Source organism: Mytilus galloprovincialis, chromosome 1 (genome assembly GCF_965363235.1).
Source record: "Mytilus galloprovincialis chromosome 1, xbMytGall1.hap1.1, whole genome shotgun sequence".
NCBI classification, from domain to species: domain Eukaryota; kingdom Metazoa; phylum Mollusca; class Bivalvia; order Mytilida; family Mytilidae; genus Mytilus; species Mytilus galloprovincialis.
Window position 1 is genome coordinate 74,402,394 of NC_134838.1, and position 22,450 is coordinate 74,424,843.

The window sequence follows — 22,450 nt, forward strand, 5'->3', positions numbered from 1 at the left end:
ATAGTGATTAGATAGTGCATGTTCTCTGTAAAGAGGGAACTTCAAGAAATTAATAAACAGACACACATTATCAATGATTATTATTAAAATCAGTTACAAAAAATACAGCATGAAAAAAAACTGTAATTGAGTATGTCAATTTATACACAAAAATATAGTGGAAAATGTATACAAGCATATATTTACCATACAGAAACTTCAAGCAAAATATAGAAATTAAAAACTAGATATTCTTTAAGAATTAAGACATCCTTTATTTATATCTGTCTTTTCACTATACCGATATCTACTAGAGAATTATACAAGACAGCAAACATCCATTGAGGTTTAATAGTACGACAAATATGAAAAAGGCATGTTTTTATCTCTTTATACTTATATTAACTGTGTAAGCTTCAACAACAATAAGTCCAATTAAATATGATTTATAACTTGTGATGTACAAATGTAGGTTTGTTTGACACTAGGATACATCAGGGATGTTCATTTCAACCAAATTCAACAAACATGTTCCTTTCAGTCTTTATATGTTTTTTTGTTCAATATAAGATGATAACCTCTAATAATTAGATATAACCATAATGGGATTAAGAATGTTCAATGTCGGTCGCGGAGCATAAACACAAATTATTTACATATGGTTAGATTGGTTTGATCTTCCAAAGATGACAAAAATGACTAAATCTGTTCATATAATGCATCAAATAAGAAAAAAGGAAAAATCAATTTTTTTATGATATACATGCATGCAATAATTTTTTCCATTCTGTGATAGTAACAAATACTGTTTTAGGTGAACACCAGTATTATAGGGCGGCCACAGTACACGGATCTCGATGTCGGTCCATCATTTAAGGTTACGCATTTAATTTTTTTTGTCTGTTTAGTTTCTCCTATGTGTAGGTGTAAAGTTTAATGTATGCATTAAACATGGAAATGTTTAGTAACCAAATTACAAATTCTTGATCACAGATTTCAAGATAAAATTAGATGTCTGTATCTATTTTTAGACGAAAGAAGGGTTATAATTCATGGAGGAGACTCCTGAAACTGGGTTGCAATTCCGAGCGTTTGAAATCGGAAATCTGTGGTTCTTTGGTCCGTAAATTGTAAAAAAAATATCATAAGGACCTAAGAGCTACGGTTCAACAGCTAATTGAACAAATGAATAGTGTATGACAACAAAAACAAATGCATGTGTGATTCATGAAGGCTTTGAATGAATGCATGTTTGGGTGATGTTTATATAAAATTCTGTTAAATAAATGTGACAGTTAGTAATATAAAAAAATAAAAAAATAAAACAACGTATAATTTTGTTCTCTTTGGATTTACAGATTTTAAACTGTAATAACTTTATCTTCATATGCATTTTTACAAGAGACATTCTTATGTGTATACATATAAGAGTTTCACATTACTAAAGATTGGCATATAACGAGTCTATTTCTTCTAAATGTTCCTTGATACACTTGTAGATATATTCATACTGATCCTTAAAGAAAGAAAGAAAATATCAGCCATGTAGTAAACAAACCGTTCTATTTAGACCATTAAGAATATTTTCTCACTTTTTTAAGTTGGAGTTTCGGAACAAATAAACGGCTTATCAGCCATGGTTGAAGCGAATGTATATGCTCTAAGTGAGGATTATGACAGACCGTCTTTGGATGTTGATGTGTTAAGAAAAAAAAATTGCAATTTAATTTCCATTTTTCATGAAACTTTGAATGATTGAACAGAGCTAAAGTGTAATTGTCATGGTTCCCGTGTCTTTAAACCAGTGGTCTCTTTAAGTGACTGTTCATTTCATTCTGAATATACGAATGGAATTTTCTGAAGTGTGTCTCCATTTGTAATGTTTATGCCATTCAATAATTAGTTGTATGTATAGTTGTGCATGTAGATATGTTCATGTTAGGACAACAAAGCGTTTATTTAAAAAAAACACATGTTTCACCTTGATTAAATTGTACGCTCTGTATATTCAGGATAAATCTGATTTGTTTATCAATTTGTTTTTGTACGGTGGGACAGTATAACAACATGTTGTCAGACGTAAACATTTTTATATCTGAAACGTTTTAATAATATATAAAATTTACACAAAAAACTTACTAGTTTCATAAAAAATTCAGGACGTCTTATTTGCATTGCTCTAACCAATTGAAAAACATCAACTTCATCGTCTATCTCCATTTTTTCTAAAGCAAGATACAGTGCAACAAATATTTCACTTTTAGTACAACCGTCGCTGTAAAATAATAATAACGGTTCACGTTTTCCTATAACCAGCAGTAGTAGTAGCATACACATTGTTTAATTAAAAATAACTAGAATCAATACGAGTTATCTGCGTTCATATCCGTATGTATCGGTATTTTAACATCCTGAAGTAAATGTATCCTGGTACACCATGAGGCGCAGTCACATGGTATGCATGTTACTTAAAGGTGTGAAAAGTACTGAAAGGTGTTAAAAGTACTGAAGGTTGTTTAAATATTCATATCACCGGATATGGACGTAGATAACAAATATATTTCTGGTCTTCTTTTGAATCCATCAATTGTTCGAACATAAAGTGTTATCTACAAAGTTTGATTTAAATTTAGGAATGTGACATATTTTCCACGAGGTCAAGGGACCCTCAGATGGAGCACTAAAGGTAGGCAAGTATAAGACGTTTTTAATTCCAGAGAGAGAGAAACTGGAATGATAAAATGTGGCAATATTGCGAGCGTTACGTCATTGTTTGTAGATTATATTGTTGCTGTTATGCGATGCCAGTGTTTTGTATTTTGTTATTATATAGTTTATGTTAGTTACATGACCCTAAATTCTTATATATATTATTATTTTTGTGGTTAACAATAATTCGTCACTGCTGCATTCCGTATCCAAACATTGTGTTTGTTTCTTTGTATTTATTATTAAAAGTTAGGTGTTTAACATTTACTGTACAACATTGCATATACTAGACTATCTGGATATAGGAAGATGTGGTGTGAGTGCCATTGAGACAACTCTCCATCCAAATAATAATTTATAAAAGTAAACCGTTATAGGTCAATGTACGGCCTTCAACACGGAGCCTTGACTCATACCGAACAACAAGCAACTATACATTTTAAGCACTTGAGAATATACGCACTTTTTTTGTGTTTCTACAAGTTCATTTAAACATTTATTTCATTTATTTTATTGTTCACAATAGGAAGATGTTGTATGAGTGCCATCGAGACAACTCTCCATGGATGTCACAATTTATTAAAGTAAATCATTTAACGTACCTGCTAACAACAGTAATGTAACCTTTGTCTTTTTTCCAGCAGTCTTTTACTTTTTTTAGAAGACCTAGCAGAATGCTTGATGGAAGGTTTATAACACTTGTCACGTTCAATTTACTTGCCGAAAAAACAGTTATGCTCCTCTGGTCCTTTTTCTGAGAATGAAAGAGAGATAAAGTGTTATATCACACATTTGCTGTTCAAGCTTAAGAGTTTACTGTTAGTTGAAAAAAAGTACTATTCTAAAAATAAAAAAAGTATGTACACGTTGACATCAACTGTAAGTATAAAGAAATTTATATGACGTAGAGAATTTGTGAAACCTTCATATTCACCTTATGATGTAAAGTCAGCTGAATCTCCTCTGTATTAGATGCATCTTCTTGCAAAATAGAAAATTGTTCAAACTCCAAAACTTCCAGTTTTTCATCCCATAACGAAGCATTCTGGCAAATACAATTTTATATTTACACAGTCATTTATTATTATATGAAGTTATACAAATTAAATTAAAAAAAAAACTACTGACAATGTGAATTGTCAAATTAATTTTAGTTTTTTTAATATTCAAATATTAAATTACTTATCTGATATGTCTTTAAATATTTTGAACAGTAATGCACGGTTTAGCTAGATTGAAACCAGGTGTAATCCACATATTTCTACATAAGATAATACCTACATGTATATCAAGTCAGAAATAAATACAGCGTATCCACTGGTTTGATGTGTTTGAGGTTTTTATATTTTGCAATTTGATTAGGACTTTCCTTTTCGAAATTTCCTCGGAGTTCAGTATTTTTGTGATTTTACTTTTTTCTTTCTCAATCTTAAGTGAATAAATGTAATATCTCTGGTTATTTGTTTAGATCACCTTTGATTACTGCGTGTCGAAATTGGATTAATGCAGCGAAACGAAAGGTTTGTTTTTAAAGTCTCGTCCGTTCTCTTGAATTGGTTTCAAATCAGGTGATTTTAACATTTCACATCAAATACAATCACAAATTATCTAGGAAACCTATTACCTTGTTCAACTGGTCCAACAATACAACAATGTTAGAATCATGGTCATAAACCATTGTCCAGAAATCAACAACTGTTGTCTCTAAAGGACATTGTGTTACCAAAAATTTACTATTCTCTGCATATCCCTGTGAAAATTAAAAAAAAATGTATTGCATGGTTATGTTATGAAATAGGGCAAATGATATTTCCCTTTTAAGATACATCAGTTCCGATAGTGTCATAGTATGATTTGGGTGAATGATACAAAGACAAAAGAATAAAAACCGACTCTGTTTCAAATATAAGTAAAATATGCATGTCAGTATCAATCATTGTACGGTACTTATAATTGTAGTCGTAAAAACTGTAAAGAAAACAAAAATGAACTACAAACAGCTCACAGCTTCGAAAGTTGATCGTCTCTGGTATTTTAGCAATTATTTCGACTTTTAGAATAATTATCGATAATTACAAGATAAGATACAATAGTTTCATGTTATAGGACACCAGCACTATGACATTCAATGGTAAAAAGGTAAACAAGAAATAATAAAGGTTTTAAGAACGCCAATCAAAAAGAATGTACATATAGGTAAGATAACAATAATATAAGATCAAAATAATATATTGTGGAAAGGTTATCATTTCATAAGTGTTATCAACAATGCATAAGTGTACAGGTATACCATCGGCTGGAAGAGTATTCTGCAAACACGGACGGTTCAGTACTAATGGTTCGGGTTTATTTGTAAACATAATATGTATATAATATATGTATAGCATATGAATAATTGTTTATTCACTACTTGGTTCTAAATGCGATTAAAATATTGAAAAATATTTAAGTTACTTATAAATCTATATAGTAATGAATCTACAGGTTTCACTCTAATTTTATTGAAACATAAAACAACGAAGTGTATCAGAAGTATAACTTACTTGGAAAATCACAGCGTTGATGTAGTCACTACGTGTTTTACCATACGACATAAGATACGGTCTATACCTGTCATCTAAAACAAAACAAGATAAATACTTTACAATCGTTAGATCCCAGCTTTTCCAAAAGCAATGTCATTATTTTTTCAAAATCGAAGTGTGCACATTTTGCTTTAATTTAAGTGTGTGTATGAGCCTTTAATGATTTTTTTAATGTGTCATTTAATAGCCTTCTATATGGGTTTTGCTCATTGTTAAAAGCATTCAGGTATCATGTTATATTTAATGCGTTTCCCTCGGTTTTAGTTTGTTACCCCGATTTTGTTTTTTGTCCCTGGATTTATGAGTTTTGAACAGCGGTATACTACTGTTGCCTTTATTAGTCATCTCTCTGTCATTTTGGCTACAAAAAATATTATATGTTTTTGTTATTATCAAAGTATTCCTTTTATAAACATTTTAACCAGTTTTGTTTTAAGTGAGCTGAAGCTATTCTTCATTAGATGTTTTTGATCGCAAAATAATTTAGTATACACACTCTTGTTACAAATCAGCCATACGATCCGGTTTTATAAAATCCAATCTATTTTTTCTTGTATTCTTGTTTTCATTTATATAATAGGTAAAACACATGAAAGTCATGGAATTTGATGGGTTTGTTATACAAGTGAGAAATTTAGCTAGCTGTAAATCTAGTTTCAATTAACCATTTATTACATAATAAAATGCCTTTACTAAGTCATGTATATTACAGTTGTTATCCATTCGTTTAATGTGTTTGAACTTTTGATTTTGCAATTTTATAAGGGACTTATCGAATTGAAATTTTCTCGAAGTTTGGTATTGTTTGGTTTTACTGTTTTGGTTGATAGGTTTATCGTATTCGCCTTCCAAATTCAAATGTATAAGGCACAGGCACTTGTATCAGAATTTTTCCTATATACCTTAATATATCAAGGTATACAGAAGAAACCATTCTGAGACAAGTGCCTGTGGTATAAGGCTTTAAATGTATGCACACCATACTTTTAAAGGGATCAAGAGGAACTATAAAAGATCACCTTAAATAACAAGAGGAATTGTAAATAAAGAAAGTTAAACATCTATTACTGATCATGCTTGTTTTGGCGAAAACGGAAATATAGCATTCCTTTTGTTAATCATTGTCACAAAACAATATAAAAGAGGGACGAAAGATACCAAAAGGGACAGTCAAACTCATAAATCGAAAATAAACTGACAACGCCATGGCTAAAAATGAAAAAGACAAACAGACAAACAATAGTACACATGACACATCATATAAAACTAAAGAATAAACAACACGAACCAAACCAAAAATTAGGGGTGATATATGATAATATATAAAAAACTTGAAAAGTAAACATGCTTTCTATTATATGTCAGATAAAGTAGATACATGTTTTGTCAATTCCTGTTTTCAAATTCAATGTTATAATTTATGTATCTGTTTCAAGCGATACTTCAATTTTGCGATTGACCGTATGTATTTTTGCTTTATAAAAAGTTTGGAGCAACTTTTTACTGCCAAAATTACTCATACAACAAGTAAAATAAAAATAAGTCATTGCTTATTGTCCGCATGAAAATTTGATAATCAGACAAATTAATTACTTACGTGGAAATATGTTATGTGCTGAATTTTTGGATATGTTTTCCTTCAATGTTGCGGCAGTAAAAACTGAAGGAGGGTACATAGGCTTTAGAGCTTCCAATCTCTATATTAAACGAAACGTCGAAAAGACAAGGAATTATTCATGCTATTGTACATGTATCAGGTGAAAATAGTTGTGGTGCAAATGTAGAAATGTACTCATGTTCAGCCCTAAATAAAATCGAAATTAGGTTAAGTGGTCTTATGATTGCAATTTAAAAAGTCCTTTGTATATAAAATAAGAAGTTGTGGTATGATTGCCATTGAGACAACTCTCCATCAAAGTCACACTGTTTAAAAAGTAAACAATTATAGGGCGAATGACGGACTTTAACGCGAAGCCTTAGCTCACAGCGAAACTCTAGGTATGAAGGGCCACAAGATGACTAGTGTTAAATAACTCAAGCAGAAACACCAACGGTCCAATCCAATATATAAAATGAGAAACACTTATGAACCACACCAACAAACGACAACCACAAAAAAGTTGTCTATATTTTCTTAAATAGTTGAGTGTTACCGAATGAATGTCGAAGACACTGTTTGTTTTCCTTTTATATTCTCTAATTGAAAGTAGGAATTTTGTGTCATTAATGATATTTACCCTGCAATGGGGTGTCCTACTATACAGATACAGCCCTACAGATATCGATATGCTGTATCTGTATACTATACAGATATCGCTTTAAAGCTCCGCCCACTGCCGGACTGAATATTGTTTGAACCTGTGTGACCTCAAAATGTGTATTCCAGTTGCATTCCAATGACGATGACAATTGTCGATTTCAAAACTTGAATGTGTATGATTGTGTTACAAAATCAACCATGTCAATTTCAGCATGCATGTTTAGTGAATGTCAAGCCTGAAACGTAGGACAACTTGTACACTTCTGTTTCAAATTTGACAATGTTTTGTTATTTGTTTTTACTGTTGAAATTAGTTGTTATGTTAAAATAGATAATTATTCGCCTTGAGCGATGTATTATTGTTGACCATTCGAGATTCTTTTTTTGCGAACCCGTCTTCACGTAATATGTGATTTTGATATTACTACGCGGTCCTCAAGGGATTACAAATCGAAAATAAATGCTAAATATGTTAGTTTTTGTGTCCTTCAAAATACAAACAATATACAGAATTAATTGCAGGAAAAAGACAATAACTGTTTAGTGTCTTTAAATATCAGCTGTATTTGTACTCGGCTCGAAACAGGTGTAGTAGCTCGCTAAAAGCTCGCGTACACCTTGTTTTCTAGCCTCGTACAAATACAGCTGATATTTAAAGCTCTAAACAGTTACTGTCCATGAAATACAACATGTGTTTAATCCAAGAGAAAATCCGTAAAAATATTCACCTGGAATTGAGTTTTATACAGATCTTGATTTCTTGGTAAGGTTGTTTGTTCTAGATCTGATATGTATTGACAGAAACCATTCCTTGGAACAGCCGTATCTGGTACAGTAAAAAGTTCTAATAAGGCTTCAAAGACAGTTTCATATTGTTCCTGTAATTGAAATTAAAAAAAAAAATAACAATATATTCTACGTTTGACATCTAGAAATTAACAATGAGGATCGATTGAGAACAAATCTTTACCACACTATAGATGATTTAAGCTTCTCACTTGTGAATATTCCATTTCTTTTTAGCAACATTCATTACATTACATCAGCGCTTGCATATGTTGATATCGCTTCAAGTTACAGAGATTGTATTTTCTATCATAAGATTCTTGATATAGGGTTAACGTTGTTGTAAAAAGGAAGCTTTTTTTCGAAAATATTACGGACGCTATGAAGAATTAGAACTTTGATAATTATAGAATATCTCTTTAACAGTTGACGACGTATATTTTCCAATTGTAGTACTAACATGTACAGTCCCGTGATCGTTTCATCGAATGTTACCTTCCAAATCAAACTTATCACCGAGTTTGTACTTGAAACACGACGGGAGCTACATGTGGAACAGGATCTACTTTACCATCTGGAGCACCCGAGAGAACTCCAAGTTGTTATTGGAATTCGTGCAACGCTGTCTGAAGCATTTTTATGATGCAAAAATAATGATTTGGAGTTAATAAACGACATGGCTGTTTCGTTTTAATCTATTATAAAGCTTTGCCGTTTTGAAAGCTTTACACAAATAAATGTCATTTATACAATCTTCAATTCAGGTTAAAGTTCTACGGAAAGTAAATAATGCAAGCGAATAAGACCAATTCAGCAGTAACTGATTTATAATAAAGGCCTTTTGGTATTATCCAAACTATGGCAGTGATCTTTCAACAACAATGTTACCTACATGTGTTTGAACCATGTTTATTCTGTCTTTCCTTGCCATCTGTATACATTCCATTATATTTACATGACCAACTTTCTTCCCATTTTCATATAATGCATCTATAGCTATAAATGTCCCTGTCCGTCCAATTCCAGCGCTTAAAAAATGAAAACAGTGTTTGGATTAATACAATGCATAAATAGAATCGTTTTCATAACAGTGTAGACGAGACAATTTCTTTACGCGCTTAGATTTACTGTTATTTTTTTTTTAACTTGGTAAGATACATGTAAGGTGAATGTTCTCCTATAACGCCGAATTGTCCCATCGTACTTTGTATAGACATTAAATCTGTGGGGTCGTCAAAGGTTCTAAACGCATACATAAAATAAAACGAATAAGTAGCAGATGACTTAACCTTTTGTGTTGATTATAATGTTGAATATTATAATAAAACAAATAATACTTAAACATTCTTTTTTTTTCTTCTCATGCACATGCATGAACTTAACTCTTGAATTCTATTTAAATACACACTTAAAGGACTAAACAAAAACAATGTTATCGATGGCCATTGACAATCAATTTAAAGGTAAATGATTCTGTATTATTTAGGGATGTCAACTCGGTGAGGATTTACTCATCGATTACTAGTTGGATTTACCGAGCGATAATCGAGAACTCGCTCGGTGAAACAATTCCAAATTGAGAACACAAACTATGCCCATTTTTTGTAATTTGTGTCATTGTTTTAAGAGCGTCAGACATTCAATATTTTACCTAGGACTAAATAATAGTCTAAGGAATTGTATACCATAGTTAATAGCTCATTTACTTCATGTGCTTATTATGTAAACTAGCAATTATCTTATCAAGTAATTAATTAACTAATATTTATGGAAAAATGACTACTTAAACAGCAGTATTTGGACACTGTAAAAACACATGTAATGACTAACAAAGAGGTGATGATTATGACTTACTAATACCTTTAATCATGTTTTGAGGGTCGACATATGGTGAAACGAATTTGTTCTTATTGAAAAATATTATTTTGCCAACTTTTTCAGGGACTAGGCGATTTCTCAACTTTACTGGGTAGCTAAAAACCTGTTAAGGGGCCATGGTGTAGTGGTTAGTGCATCGGTCTACTAACACAAAGGTTCCTGGTTCGATTCCCGTTCCGGGATGAACATTTCAGGGACTGAATTTTCGGCTCTCCCTTGACACCATTTGCGAGTATGGTCTTCAGGAAACGATGATAGTCCATCGGAAAGGGACGATAAATGGCTGACCCGTGTAAGAGAGAGCCATATCTCTTGTACATTATAGACACCCTTGAAGACTTCGAAAAAGAGCAGGCTAATGCCGCTACAAGGCAGTCGCACCCGCAAAGTGGAAAGGGATTAATATAAGTTGCAAAACTTGTTTCCCAATCCACTATAAATAAATATGTTAAAACTAAAAATCCTTCTGATAAAAATATACGCTCAGACGGTACAGAGGTGGGGCAATGACTTAAAATTAGCTAAAGGTCATGTGTTGGCCTTTTGTTCATTTATCTTGTTTGGAGGAATTTTAAACATTGTAAACATTCGAATCGTATGTTAGTTTTTGTTATTTTTTATAGATTTCTCGGGAGGCGCTCTAAAATCATGCGTAAGAAAGCAACATTCTAACAGGAGACCGATTAGTCGAGTATCATTTTGGTAATCGATACTCGGTACTACCGAGCGATACTCGAGAACTCTAGTACGCGTTGACATTCCTAGTTGTATTACCAACGTAACCATTGCAGTTGTCCTCACTGTTTTAGGAAAACCCTTAAATGATTCAAATGTCTAAATATAGGTCATCATAACTTTAGATAGATACGACTTTTATACTTTTATATACACATATTTTACATGGAAGTTACCTTGTAACATAAACAGTACAATCACAAAACTATAGTGTTAACAACTGTACAAAATACGGTTTAACATTAAGCTGATGTTTTGGCACAACTTCCATAACAAGAACACAATATTTGTCATATGTATTGTACATATCACGTGATACTTGATGTCGAATTTAGAACCAAAGGTCAAGATGTATTGTTTCCATAAATACCTGCAATGGACCAGCATTGGTCCATGTTGATTGCATGTTTGACTCCTGACTTTCCTGTAAAATTTGACCAATTTTATGCTGTCGGGGACACCATGGTCCGGCCATTGAGTAAAATGAAAATGATGAATTGTTCTTTCTTGTGCAGTCTAAAAAAAGACAACTGGTATTAATGTTTTAATACCAACACACGGCATAGTTTCTCTGAATGAAATACAGTATATCTAAGTTTACCTGACCGTAATTCAATTTGCAAGGTATAAAATCAATTTGAGAATTCATTTCTCATCAGCATTGGTGAACATTATAAATAAAAAGCTAAAACAGACCGATTATAAAAATGATAAAAGCCCTTCGTGAAAGTCACCTGCTTAGAAACATCTGAAAACAAAAAGAAATAAGCAAGTTGATTACAACATGTGAATTGGCTTATTGTTTGCCTGTTAAAATTGCTTACAATCTATTAATGTTATCTCTATAAATTCAATTGATTTAAACATGCATGTTATTCTTAAACATTACCAATTCAACACTGTAATAAGATCATTGAATATTGTTTTTATTGGTATAAATATTGATTTTGTCATCAGTAAATTAAAAACAAACTAAATATTACTAGTATGTTATATACATATACACATTCATGGATCTACAATCTGTCGATACCTGTAACTTGGCATTGCACAAGGTCATGTTTTTCTCTGACTGTTAATGACGTCTTTACATTAAATCAAATATTGGATGTTGAATGTGTACGGATTGATAGTTTAGTCTTAGATGCATGATTTTTTTTATTAGTTATTAGTGGCTTTGAACTAGCTGTCAGATAACTGCGGGTACTCTCAGATCTGTTCCTACTGTCTTTTTGTTGGCGGGATGTATAAGTACCCGGCCACGTCTACTTGTATTTTTGTCCATCTGATGAGTTAAGCCTATTTCAACTGATTTTTATAGTTCGTTCTTATGATGTACTGTTATACCACTGTCCCAGGTTAGGGGAAGGGTTGGGATCCCGCTAACATGTTTAACACCGCCACATTATTTATGAATGTGCCTGTCCCAAGTCAGGAGCCTGTAATTCAGTGGTTGTCGTTTGTTATGTGTGACATATTTGTTTTTCGTTCATTCTTTCATATAAATAAGACCGTTAGTTTTCTCGTTTAAATTGTTTTACATTGTCATATCGGGGCCTTTTATAGCTGACTATGCGGTATGGACTTTGCTAATTGTTGAAGGCCGTGCGGTCACCTACAGTTGTTAATGTCTGTGTCATTTTGGTCTCTTAAGGACAGTTGTTTCATTGGCAATCATACCACATCTTCTTTTTTATATGTGTAGGTATACATTTTTTTTTATTAAGGACCCAATCAATGTCTTATCAAAAATTTATTTGATAATCTATCAGATCTTTTCTTGACGCTGGAAACACAGCAACAATCATTGGATGACAACAATATTTTATCCACAACCAATATAAAAGATGGACGAAAGATACCAGAGGGACAGTCAAACTCATAAATCGAAAATAAACTGACAACGCCATGTCTAAAAATGAAAAGGACAAACAGACAAACAATATTACACATGACACAACATAAAAAACTAAAAAATAAACAACACGAACCCAACCAAAAACTAGGGGTGATCTCAGGTGCTCCGGCAGGGTAAGTAGATCCTGCTCCACATGTGACACCCGTCGTTGTGCATATGAGATATCAAATCCGGTATATAGTCTAATTCGGTAGGTCACTTTCATGAAAGGGAAGGGGATTGTAGTTACGACGTAAGAAACGTATCCGAAATCATTTGGGAAACGGTTATTCCATAACGGTCAACCAATTCGTGATGACGTCCGTAAAATTTACGAAGTGATGATTTCATCTTCACCATTTGGAAATCTTGATTTAATAGCTTCCTTGTGAGCGACAACCGTCTATCAAGAAAATCATGATAGGAAATGTAAGCACGGGAATATCGTATCAATTGGGAGATATATACACCGTATGCAGGTGCTGCTGGAATGTTGTACTTAGAAATGGAAAGTTCACAATTGGAAAGCTGAAATCATCTCTTTTGTCGTAAAGTTTTGTTTTCAATCGACCCTCATTGTCAATTTCTAGATGTAAGTCAAGATATGAGGCCGACTTAACTGTATCTGTTGTATCCTTTATCTCTAGTTCAATGGGATAGATGCGTTCAACATAGTCACCAAATTTTGACGTATTTAGTGAAAGAACATCATCTATATAGCAGAAAGTAGAGTTAAAGGATATTGCTAACTTCTTGTCTTTCTTTCTAAGAAGTTCATGCATGAACTGTATAACGTATCCGTTTATGGTGTCTTCTTATGAACATGCCTGATTTAAGCTTGTTTTTACACGTGTTTTTTGGGATAGTAAATGCCAGGACTTTCTGAGAAAAAAAACCCGTTATTAAATAGAACTTAAACGTTTCTAGGCAAATCTTATTTTTGTGTTTCACTGCTAATGACGAACGTTTTAGCCAGATTCATTTTAGACACTTTGAAATTTGAATGTCTTGAAGACCCTGAAGACAAATGTATAAAAACAAAAAAGGCACGGTTGAGAACATACTTCTTTTAAAGTAATTTTTTACAAATTTAGTTTCGTGTCGAACCGTACGGGAACCTAGGCATTACAAGAAAAATTAATATAATCTAGCTGATTCATCATTATCTTATTGTATTCTAACTGAACATATGTGTTGTTTTATCGAAGAACAGAAAAGAAATTCAATATACCCCTACGTTTTTGTTCAATACTGTCAGCGACCTGTAAACATAAACTGTATGCTCTATTTCCTTTTTCATTGTTACTATGAAATTGTTTACAACTAGTGGTTCTGTTACTGTTTTAGGCCAGTATCTTTCACATTTTGCCTGAAGATATATAGACATGAATTAGCATATAGACTTCGGGCAATGAAAAAAGCTTGTTGGTTTGATGTTTGCATTCATATTAGACTATTTTTCTTCAATAGATTAAAATATAAATTGATGACAATATTTTAAACATTTCTTGTTTTACAGTAAATTAATTACTAGTAATTGTACATTCTATGCACATATTAAGTTTAAAATGTTCTAATCAAATTCCTAATCATTTGAAATCATTTGAAATACTTCAAAGATAAAATTTAACTAGACAAGCATTAAAAAAAATGCATTAAATTTAGCTTACCTTTCTTTTTTCTATCAGTTGTGTTACCATCACTATTTTCCCAACATTTTCATGCCATATCATATGCCAGAAATCTCTCAATGTTACCTTTTTAGGACCTTAATATAATTTTTTTTTAAATAACTAGTTTAAATGCATATAGAACATAGTTGTACTTAAACATGTATAAAAAGCAAAAATATAAAAAATAGCTTTAATTAGTATTTTACAAATTTCTGAAGCAATTGTCTATCAACTACAAAAATGTATCTGATCAATTTAATTTCTTTTCGTACTAAGCAAGGTAAGCCTGTTTGTTGTTAATACTATATGTTAAGCATGAGTTATTAACTTTCTTCAGCTAAATCCATCCTAAAAGTTCTGCATCTGCTAAAAATGAGTTATACAATGTTTATGAAAGGAAAAATATTCTTTCAGAACAATTATAACAAAACGATCCTAAATATAAAATTTTCATATACATACTGTTTAAATTTTTTTTCAACATATTCAATATATTTTATGCGACTGGCATACACATGAGTTTAACTAGCTATAAAACCAGGTTTAATTCACCATATTTTACCTAAGAAAATGCCTGTACCAAGTCAGGAATATGACAGCTGTTTTCCATTCGTTTGATGTGTTTGATCTTTTGATTTTGCAATTTGATTATTGACTTTCCGTTGTGAATTTTCTTCGAAGTTCAGTATTTTTGTGAGTTTATTTTTGATATTTTATCCTCTGATTATATTTATAACGGATGTGGTCGAGTGGTCTAGAGCGCTGGACACGAGGCTAAGCGATTGGTGCTGTAGTGTATCAAAGGTATGAGTTCGAATCCCGCTGAGGGATGTGTCAGTAGAAAATCTAACTCTTACACTGTTTGGTGTAATTTTCAGACTATCTATCTACAGATATCATTTGTTTCGTTTGATTTTATTTTAATAAAAAAAAAACCTAATTGGTAAGAACCAAATACACGTAAATACTGACATTTATATTGAGGTTTATTCGTCAAATTGAGAAGTAATTTATAACATGTAAGTAGATATCACTGAAGTTGTATTGTTCGACCTTATGAAATCATCAGCCATGACGTCGATCATGCTGACATAAAACTTCATTGAAAAAATGATATGCATGTAAAAAAAAAACATATAAAAAATCACAATGCAGAATAAAGACAAAAATATCAAACAAATAACAAACACGTCATGGAAACGACAGATATCAGAGTAATGTTTATCATGAACATGATTAACTTACTACTTCAATAACATGTTTACTTTTTATAATATATTTTACTCAGTGAAAACAAATATTGAAATCAGAAATTTTCTAAAAAGTATTTTTAGAAATGCAATAAATGAACTCAAATCTAAATAATCTATAAATTGTATAATTCTAAAAGAGACATACAACAATTGGAAATATTTTACGAACCTTGTGCTGCTATATATGCCTTTTCCTTTTCGTAGTTCTGTAATTATACAAAGTGAAAAGTTATGAAGTTGGTCTCCAACATTATTCAAAAAACTATTTTCACCATCTTTCAGCATTGTTTACTACATGTATTAATCAACTAAGGATTTATTTGTCATAAGCAATTCAATTGAAACCTCCAGTAGATTAGGAATTGCCAACCTTTTGCTATCATCTTAATTCAAATTCTTGCCTTGATGGGGTTTGCGTTTTGTTTCTGTAATTGTTTGCAACGATGTTTCTGATTTTTCTCGATTACTAAGTTTGATTGTGTACTAATACCGTTTATTCTTTTTTTTTTAATTTTAAATTGAAACTTGAAAATGGATCTGCTGCTTTCCAATTTTCTGAGAAAGATAATTTGATGTAGTAAGATAACGTTTTTTTTCAAATATCGATAAACAAATCGGTTCATAATAAACCGTTCTATACACTACACAGGTTGCCTTTTTTTTAAGATTCAATACATCCAAAAGGGAAAGTAGAATGTGACGGTGTCATCTGTGTGTGGTTAATCAATCTATCTTTTTATGTTTGATACAAAATAGTTTTTCGAATTCAGATACTATACTAAAACATGTAAAATATAAGGTTATGATATATATAATATATTATGTGTGTTATTATTCGACTAGAAGTGCATAAATTAATTATTACAACTGTAAATGTCCGTTAAACGACGTATTGTCATTTATCACATTGAGATAGAATTTTTGAATAGCTCTTTATTTAATCAATATCGTTTAAACACATTCATTTCGATAAAAGATATTTACTCTAAAGCATGCTAATTATTCAGAGAGGTATTCAGAACTTACATCTATGTAACTAGCATTTATATAATCATGCTTTGTGTCTCCGTTTAGAATAACTCTTGAATGGTCATCTTCAAAGGTTTTAAAAGAATATACATATATAATTAACAAAATATAAAATGATATTAGTATTAAAAAATTAATATAATATATTTTATATTAACTTAAATTTTGAATGTCTGTGTTCACATGCATGTTATCAGTACCTAATTTGAACTATAAAATACATTCAATATACAGAAAATTGAAATTGAAAATTGAAATATCGTTTTAACAAATATACATATATTTGTTTGAATCTGAAGATTAGGCTAAACAACCCATTGCATTATGTTTAAAGGAATAACATGTCTAATTGTAGGTGAGTATGTGAATCGACAAGATTCTATACTATATAACACTAACAATAATGGTATAACAAAAGACCTTTTTTCAAATTGTGACATGGATGTAGAGTTGTCTCATTGGCGCTCATACCACATCTCCTTATATCTATAACAAAAAATACATAACTATTAAATATAATTATCTCTTCCGAAATTGTTTTTGCAAGCCTTCATAGTTGTCATATGGCTCTAAAATGCTCTTGGTGTCGTTATTTACCATATTTTAAAACCCTATGGAATTTAAATATTTTTTTGGCAAACATGATAAACATTATAAGTCAAATTCGTTCTATTTTTCTTAGATTAAGATCTAAATGTCTTATGTTCCCTGTCTTATGTCTTCAAATGACTAATCAGGTGTTTGCTCAAAATTACGCAAAATGTTATCATCCCTATATATTTTTAAAAATATTTTACATACACGGCCATGTTGTGAGAAAACGATTTTTAACTTTATTTTCTTCTTTTGAACCTTCAACATGTGCATACAAAAGCCCTCTAGGTAACATCTACAAACAAGCAGAAAATTAAATCTTAGTACTATCTATCATTTAAGTATAATACATAAATATTCCAGCAGCGTTGATACTTCATTTTTATCACGCTTCTCAAGAACTAGTACCCTTAAATAAATCTATTTATTCAAATGCAGTTTAATTTAAAAGTGTTATATCTCAAATATTAACTGATGGCCAGAGTCCCACCAATGATAATAAATAAAAATAAAGGATACCATCTTAAAACGGTTAGATAATTATTCAACATGTTAAATAAACATAGAATTTGTTTTCCCCATTACAAAGATAACAGATTATTGCACATAACTTACCTCATACTCTTTCTTGAAACCATCGTCTCTCTGTTTCTCAATTATAGCCTTCTTCAGGTTTTCAATCAGTATCTGGTACTTAGATATATCGAGTTCACTTGTTACATTAGAGTACATGTTTTCATCACCATTTTCGTCTATTTGTAAATCGGTGTTATCTCTGTCTTTCAAGGTAAAAGCCACCTCTTCTGCATCTACTTTGTCATCTATATTCACATTTGCATATTCATTTCCATGACCGTTTTCTTTGTGTGGACCTAACGATATATTGAAATTTCATTTAGAGACAATAAGTGCATCTAAATAGGCTCATTTGCTACATCATATACATAGAGTGTTATGAAAGTTCAATTTTATTTTCAAATTATTTGTTTTAAAGAATTCCCTCAAAAAATAAAGGTAAAGGAACCAAAAATGCCAGGTAACAACTAAAAGTCAAATATGAATAGATCACACTATAATCAACCCAAAAAGACAAAAAGGCAGTCGACAAAATACTGTTACATGATCTTTAAATTAACCCATAAGACCCATTGATTAACTGCGTAGCCAAGAAGAATAGTGCAGTTCACGTAACCCCGGATAAACATATTCTCGTTGACGACGTTTGACAAATATAATCATTTGTACATAACAAAAACGATAGTAAAATGCCGAATGACATCAGTCGCATAATGCAAATTTAAATTTTATCATTTAAAGTCACAACAAAGATGATTGATTATTATATATTTGTTTTGTATTCAAACGAGATGATCCCAGTCTCATATTGAATATTAAACTGCATTATTGATAGTCGATGAAAAAAGCTTCATGAAATAGTTTATAATATTGTAAACTCTTTGTTGTTTTCTGCACTTTGGTCGAGTTGTTGTCACTTTGACACAATACACCTTATCACTATTCCCGACTGACTCGGCCGCTTGAACTTTTGGCGTCATACACGGCAATCACATTTCATAAACAATCACTTTTCCATTGTGGCGTCAGATATTTTATTTTCTGACGTCAAAATTGTACGGGAACCTGTGTGATATCCAGTAATGGCGGACAAATAGCTATAAGGTGTATTCTCGTTTCCATTCTCTTTATTAGTAATCAACAGAAATGACAAAAATAATTGATTATCAGTTCATATGAATTTTCTGAGCGTAAAACATAGCCATTAGTGCATTAGTGATCCCCCCCCCCCCCCCCCAAATTACAGAAATGTCATTGATCATGACAATTAAACACGTAAATTGAATGTTCTTTACTAGCAACACAGTACATGAATTATTATCCAAATGTATTTTGGATCGGTTAAACGTACTGAAAAAAGTATCAATTCCTGTTCCATGTTACATTCAGTTAAGCTTCGAGATGTTCATTATTTTGGAGACAAACATTTAAGTGTTTTAAAAATAATTCATAAAAGTTAGCTTACCCATCGAAGTCTGATTGCGTGATTTCTTCCGCTGTACATTTCTATCTTTTGTGGATATTAATCTGCGTCTACAAAAATAAACCAGAGTCTGTCAGAAAGACAGAAAACCGGATTTTCCCGCAGAGGTCAAACACTGAACAGTCAAGCAATTATAAAAACAACATTTAGGCTTAAAACAGCCCTGGATTTGAAATAGGATAATCTTTCAAGAGAATCGTCACTAATTTTTTTTAATCTTTAAAGAACCATAACTTCTGATCGGTAAAAGTGAAATTCGTCATTATCAAACTTGACCTCCATTTTGTCATCAGTAACACCATTTGAAAATTTAAAAAGCTTTGATTGAATGGTTCATGAGTGAATGACTTCTACCGGACGTACAACGGATAAAACGGATGATGTTATTGGTATGTCAGATTTTTTGAATCATGAATGCTTATTATTTATAATAGATCTTATAGTATAAGCATGCCTTCCCTATCAATCAGCTCTAATTTAGGTCAGACATTATGATTTGGCGGCATTTTGAAAAATAAACCAAAACCAATTTCACGGAAACTTTTTGAATATTTATGCAATTTTTATTATTATTGTCGCCTTTAATTTTTCCGCACATCTTGTTCATCCGTTTTATCCGGTACACTTCTGTAAGTTGTCCGTTTTATGCGGTACTCGTCCGTGGGATGTACGTTCGACATCCGTTCTGTTCGGTACCTGCCCGTTTCTTGTACGTTGCATATCCTGTGTGTGTCCGTTATGCATTCGTTACGCGTCAGTTAAATTTGGTCAGTACATCAACGGACTCACAACGGATAACAATTTTGTCAACGAAAAACGTTTTTTTATCCGTCCGACGTTCTTTCGGGATATCCGGTAAGGTGTGACCACAGCTTAACAGACATGAACGAATAAAAAAAAAGTTATCCGTTCGACGTCTGTTTACTATATCCGTTAAGGTGTGACTGGGCTTTAGGATTGAAAAAATAGTATTTGTCCATTTATTTTAGCGACAAAACAGTAAACATAGACACATGCAAACTAGTATAAAGGAAAATAACAAAAATACTAAATTCAGAGGACAATTCAAAACGCGAAGTCCCTAATCAAATGGCAAAATCAAATGATAAAACTCATCAAACGAATGGAAAACTAGTATATGATTAAATCAATCAAAATATGATACTTGCAATTCATCACTTCAAACGAAAAGAATATTCATTGTTATTTGCTGTAAAATGCTTACATGAAAGATTTAATTATTATTACAACTTACTTGTAAACGATAAATACCACCACCAATATGATCACAACTAATATTACCACAGAAACACCTCCACCTATAGCAGCTGTGTTCGACGGCTCTTCGATTTGCGATTCAGATCTATCTGAAATAATGAAGAAAAAAATTGTCACTTCATTACAATCATGACATTTAGAAAAACCTATTGACTAAATTTTCAATGGCAAATGAAAATGATGTAATATAGACTTTTCGTGACAATAATACTTTCGATGGCAATTTAAGGCTTAGAAGATGTTGAAATCGTTGTCTCATTGGCACTCACACCACATCTGCCTTTATCTATAGTTTGACTCATATTGTTATCTACCATACAAGTATACCTTTGTAGTTATTAATATAATAAAAAAAATCAGAAAATCCCCAGTTACACATTTAAGGATTATGTAACCTTGTGTTGATTCAATGCTAAACACATGGAAGTTTTATAGAAAATCCACAGCCTTTATCCTTGTACTCTCATATTTGGCAATTTGATGACTGATAGATATAGGATTATTGCATGTAGTGCTAGCTTTGATTTCCTCAAACAAGTTTATTAAGGGCATACGATACAGTTACAGGGGAGGTAATGACGTTGCAAACGTAAAATGTTATTTTTCGCGACGTCAAACTGTGACATATCGGGAAAAGATGCATTTTTCGACTGATTTTTGTCATTCAAACATTCAAAAATTTGAAAACGAGTGCATGGACCCCTATTTTTTAAAACGACATTTTGTTTCATTTTGCAGGGAGATTATCTGGACCAAATTTGATAAAACTGTAAATAGTACAATTTTTTTTAATTTTGATAAATATACAGCGAAAAATGACGTTTTTTTCTCAATTCATGACCATTTGATAAATATAAGTTATTTCTAAATAGAAAAATGCATAAATATTTATTATACTTATAAAATACAGAAATTACAAATTATTTAACAAAAAACAATTTGTGTTTATCTTTTAAAACAAAAAAGTTATGGCTTTCTTGCGAAAGGAAAAATACGGCCACAAATCCGAATTTTGAGCAAATATACAAAATTTCGACCTCATTTAACTCAAAAAGTAGCACATAAAGGTATATTTTTTATTACATATTTGATTTAATCAGGCATAAAATAGCCTATATGGAAATTTTCATCAAACTGTAAATACGGAATCAAAACTGTATCGTATGCCCTTAATGCAGTTATTGGCTAAAACAAATGAAAATATGGAAAAAATCAAGTACACCTTTTAGGGTGCACTCGACTTAAGTGACTAAGCACGATGTATTTTAGAACTTACAGGTTTGTTAGAACTTTTTGTCAACAATAAACACTAGCACATCATAGAAAAGCAAATGAGTAAACTATGTTTTAAATTTTATAACAAAAATCATTGTATTAAAGGCTGTGGATTTTCTATAAAATTCTTGGTTCATTTGCCACAAAGTCCTCTTTTTCTATTAAATGCAATGAAACAGTAAAAAATAATGCTTTGCATCAAGTATCCCCTTGGTATATGTACAAAATGGCCTATCTGTATTATTCATTATATCTGTATATTTGATACAATTGAAGTTTGAAAAGTTCGTACAAAGATGGCTACAGAGAGGGTCATAAACCTTAAACATGTATTACCGGATTTCAAATTAAGGCTGGTTGTAGTATTTTAGTTTTAAATTTTGATGCAAATATGTAGAACAAAATATTAATCAAAATGTTATTTTGTTTAACTTATCTGTTAAAAACAATAATATAACTT

General features: G+C 31.4%; 1 protein-coding gene across 1 annotated transcript; it reads right to left on the bottom strand.

Annotated features, from left to right (window-relative positions):
* Window positions 1-200: 200 nt before the first annotated feature.
* Window positions 201-20,797, bottom strand: LOC143044708 (receptor-type tyrosine-protein phosphatase T-like). The gene is made up of 18 exons (XM_076216835.1): window positions 20,693-20,797; window positions 19,420-19,487; window positions 17,994-18,250; window positions 17,586-17,673; window positions 16,782-16,849; window positions 15,925-15,961; window positions 14,500-14,597; window positions 14,067-14,198; window positions 11,303-11,448; window positions 9,212-9,347; window positions 8,262-8,411; window positions 6,871-6,970; window positions 5,232-5,305; window positions 4,313-4,438; window positions 3,623-3,733; window positions 3,291-3,442; window positions 2,119-2,254; window positions 201-1,495 (listed from the first exon to the last, which is right to left on the bottom strand). Exons 2-18 carry the CDS (start codon window positions 19,421-19,423, stop codon window positions 1,421-1,423), a joined length of 1,890 nt encoding a protein of 629 aa, XP_076072950.1. The 5' UTR covers window positions 19,424-19,487; window positions 20,693-20,797; the 3' UTR covers window positions 201-1,420.
* Between the last annotated feature and the right edge of the window lie 1,653 nt (window positions 20,798-22,450).

Bases quoted from the DNA above. Each gene is read 5' to 3' on its own strand.
- LOC143044708 (XM_076216835.1), bottom strand. The intron at 2,255-3,290 runs GTACGTTAAATG...ATTATTTTACAG, and splicing joins TACATTACTGTTGTTAGCAG to CGACGGTTGTACTAAAAGTG. The intron at 1,496-2,118 runs GTAAGTTTTTTG...TCTTTCTTTAAG, and splicing joins CTGAATTTTTTATGAAACTA to GATCAGTATGAATATATCTA.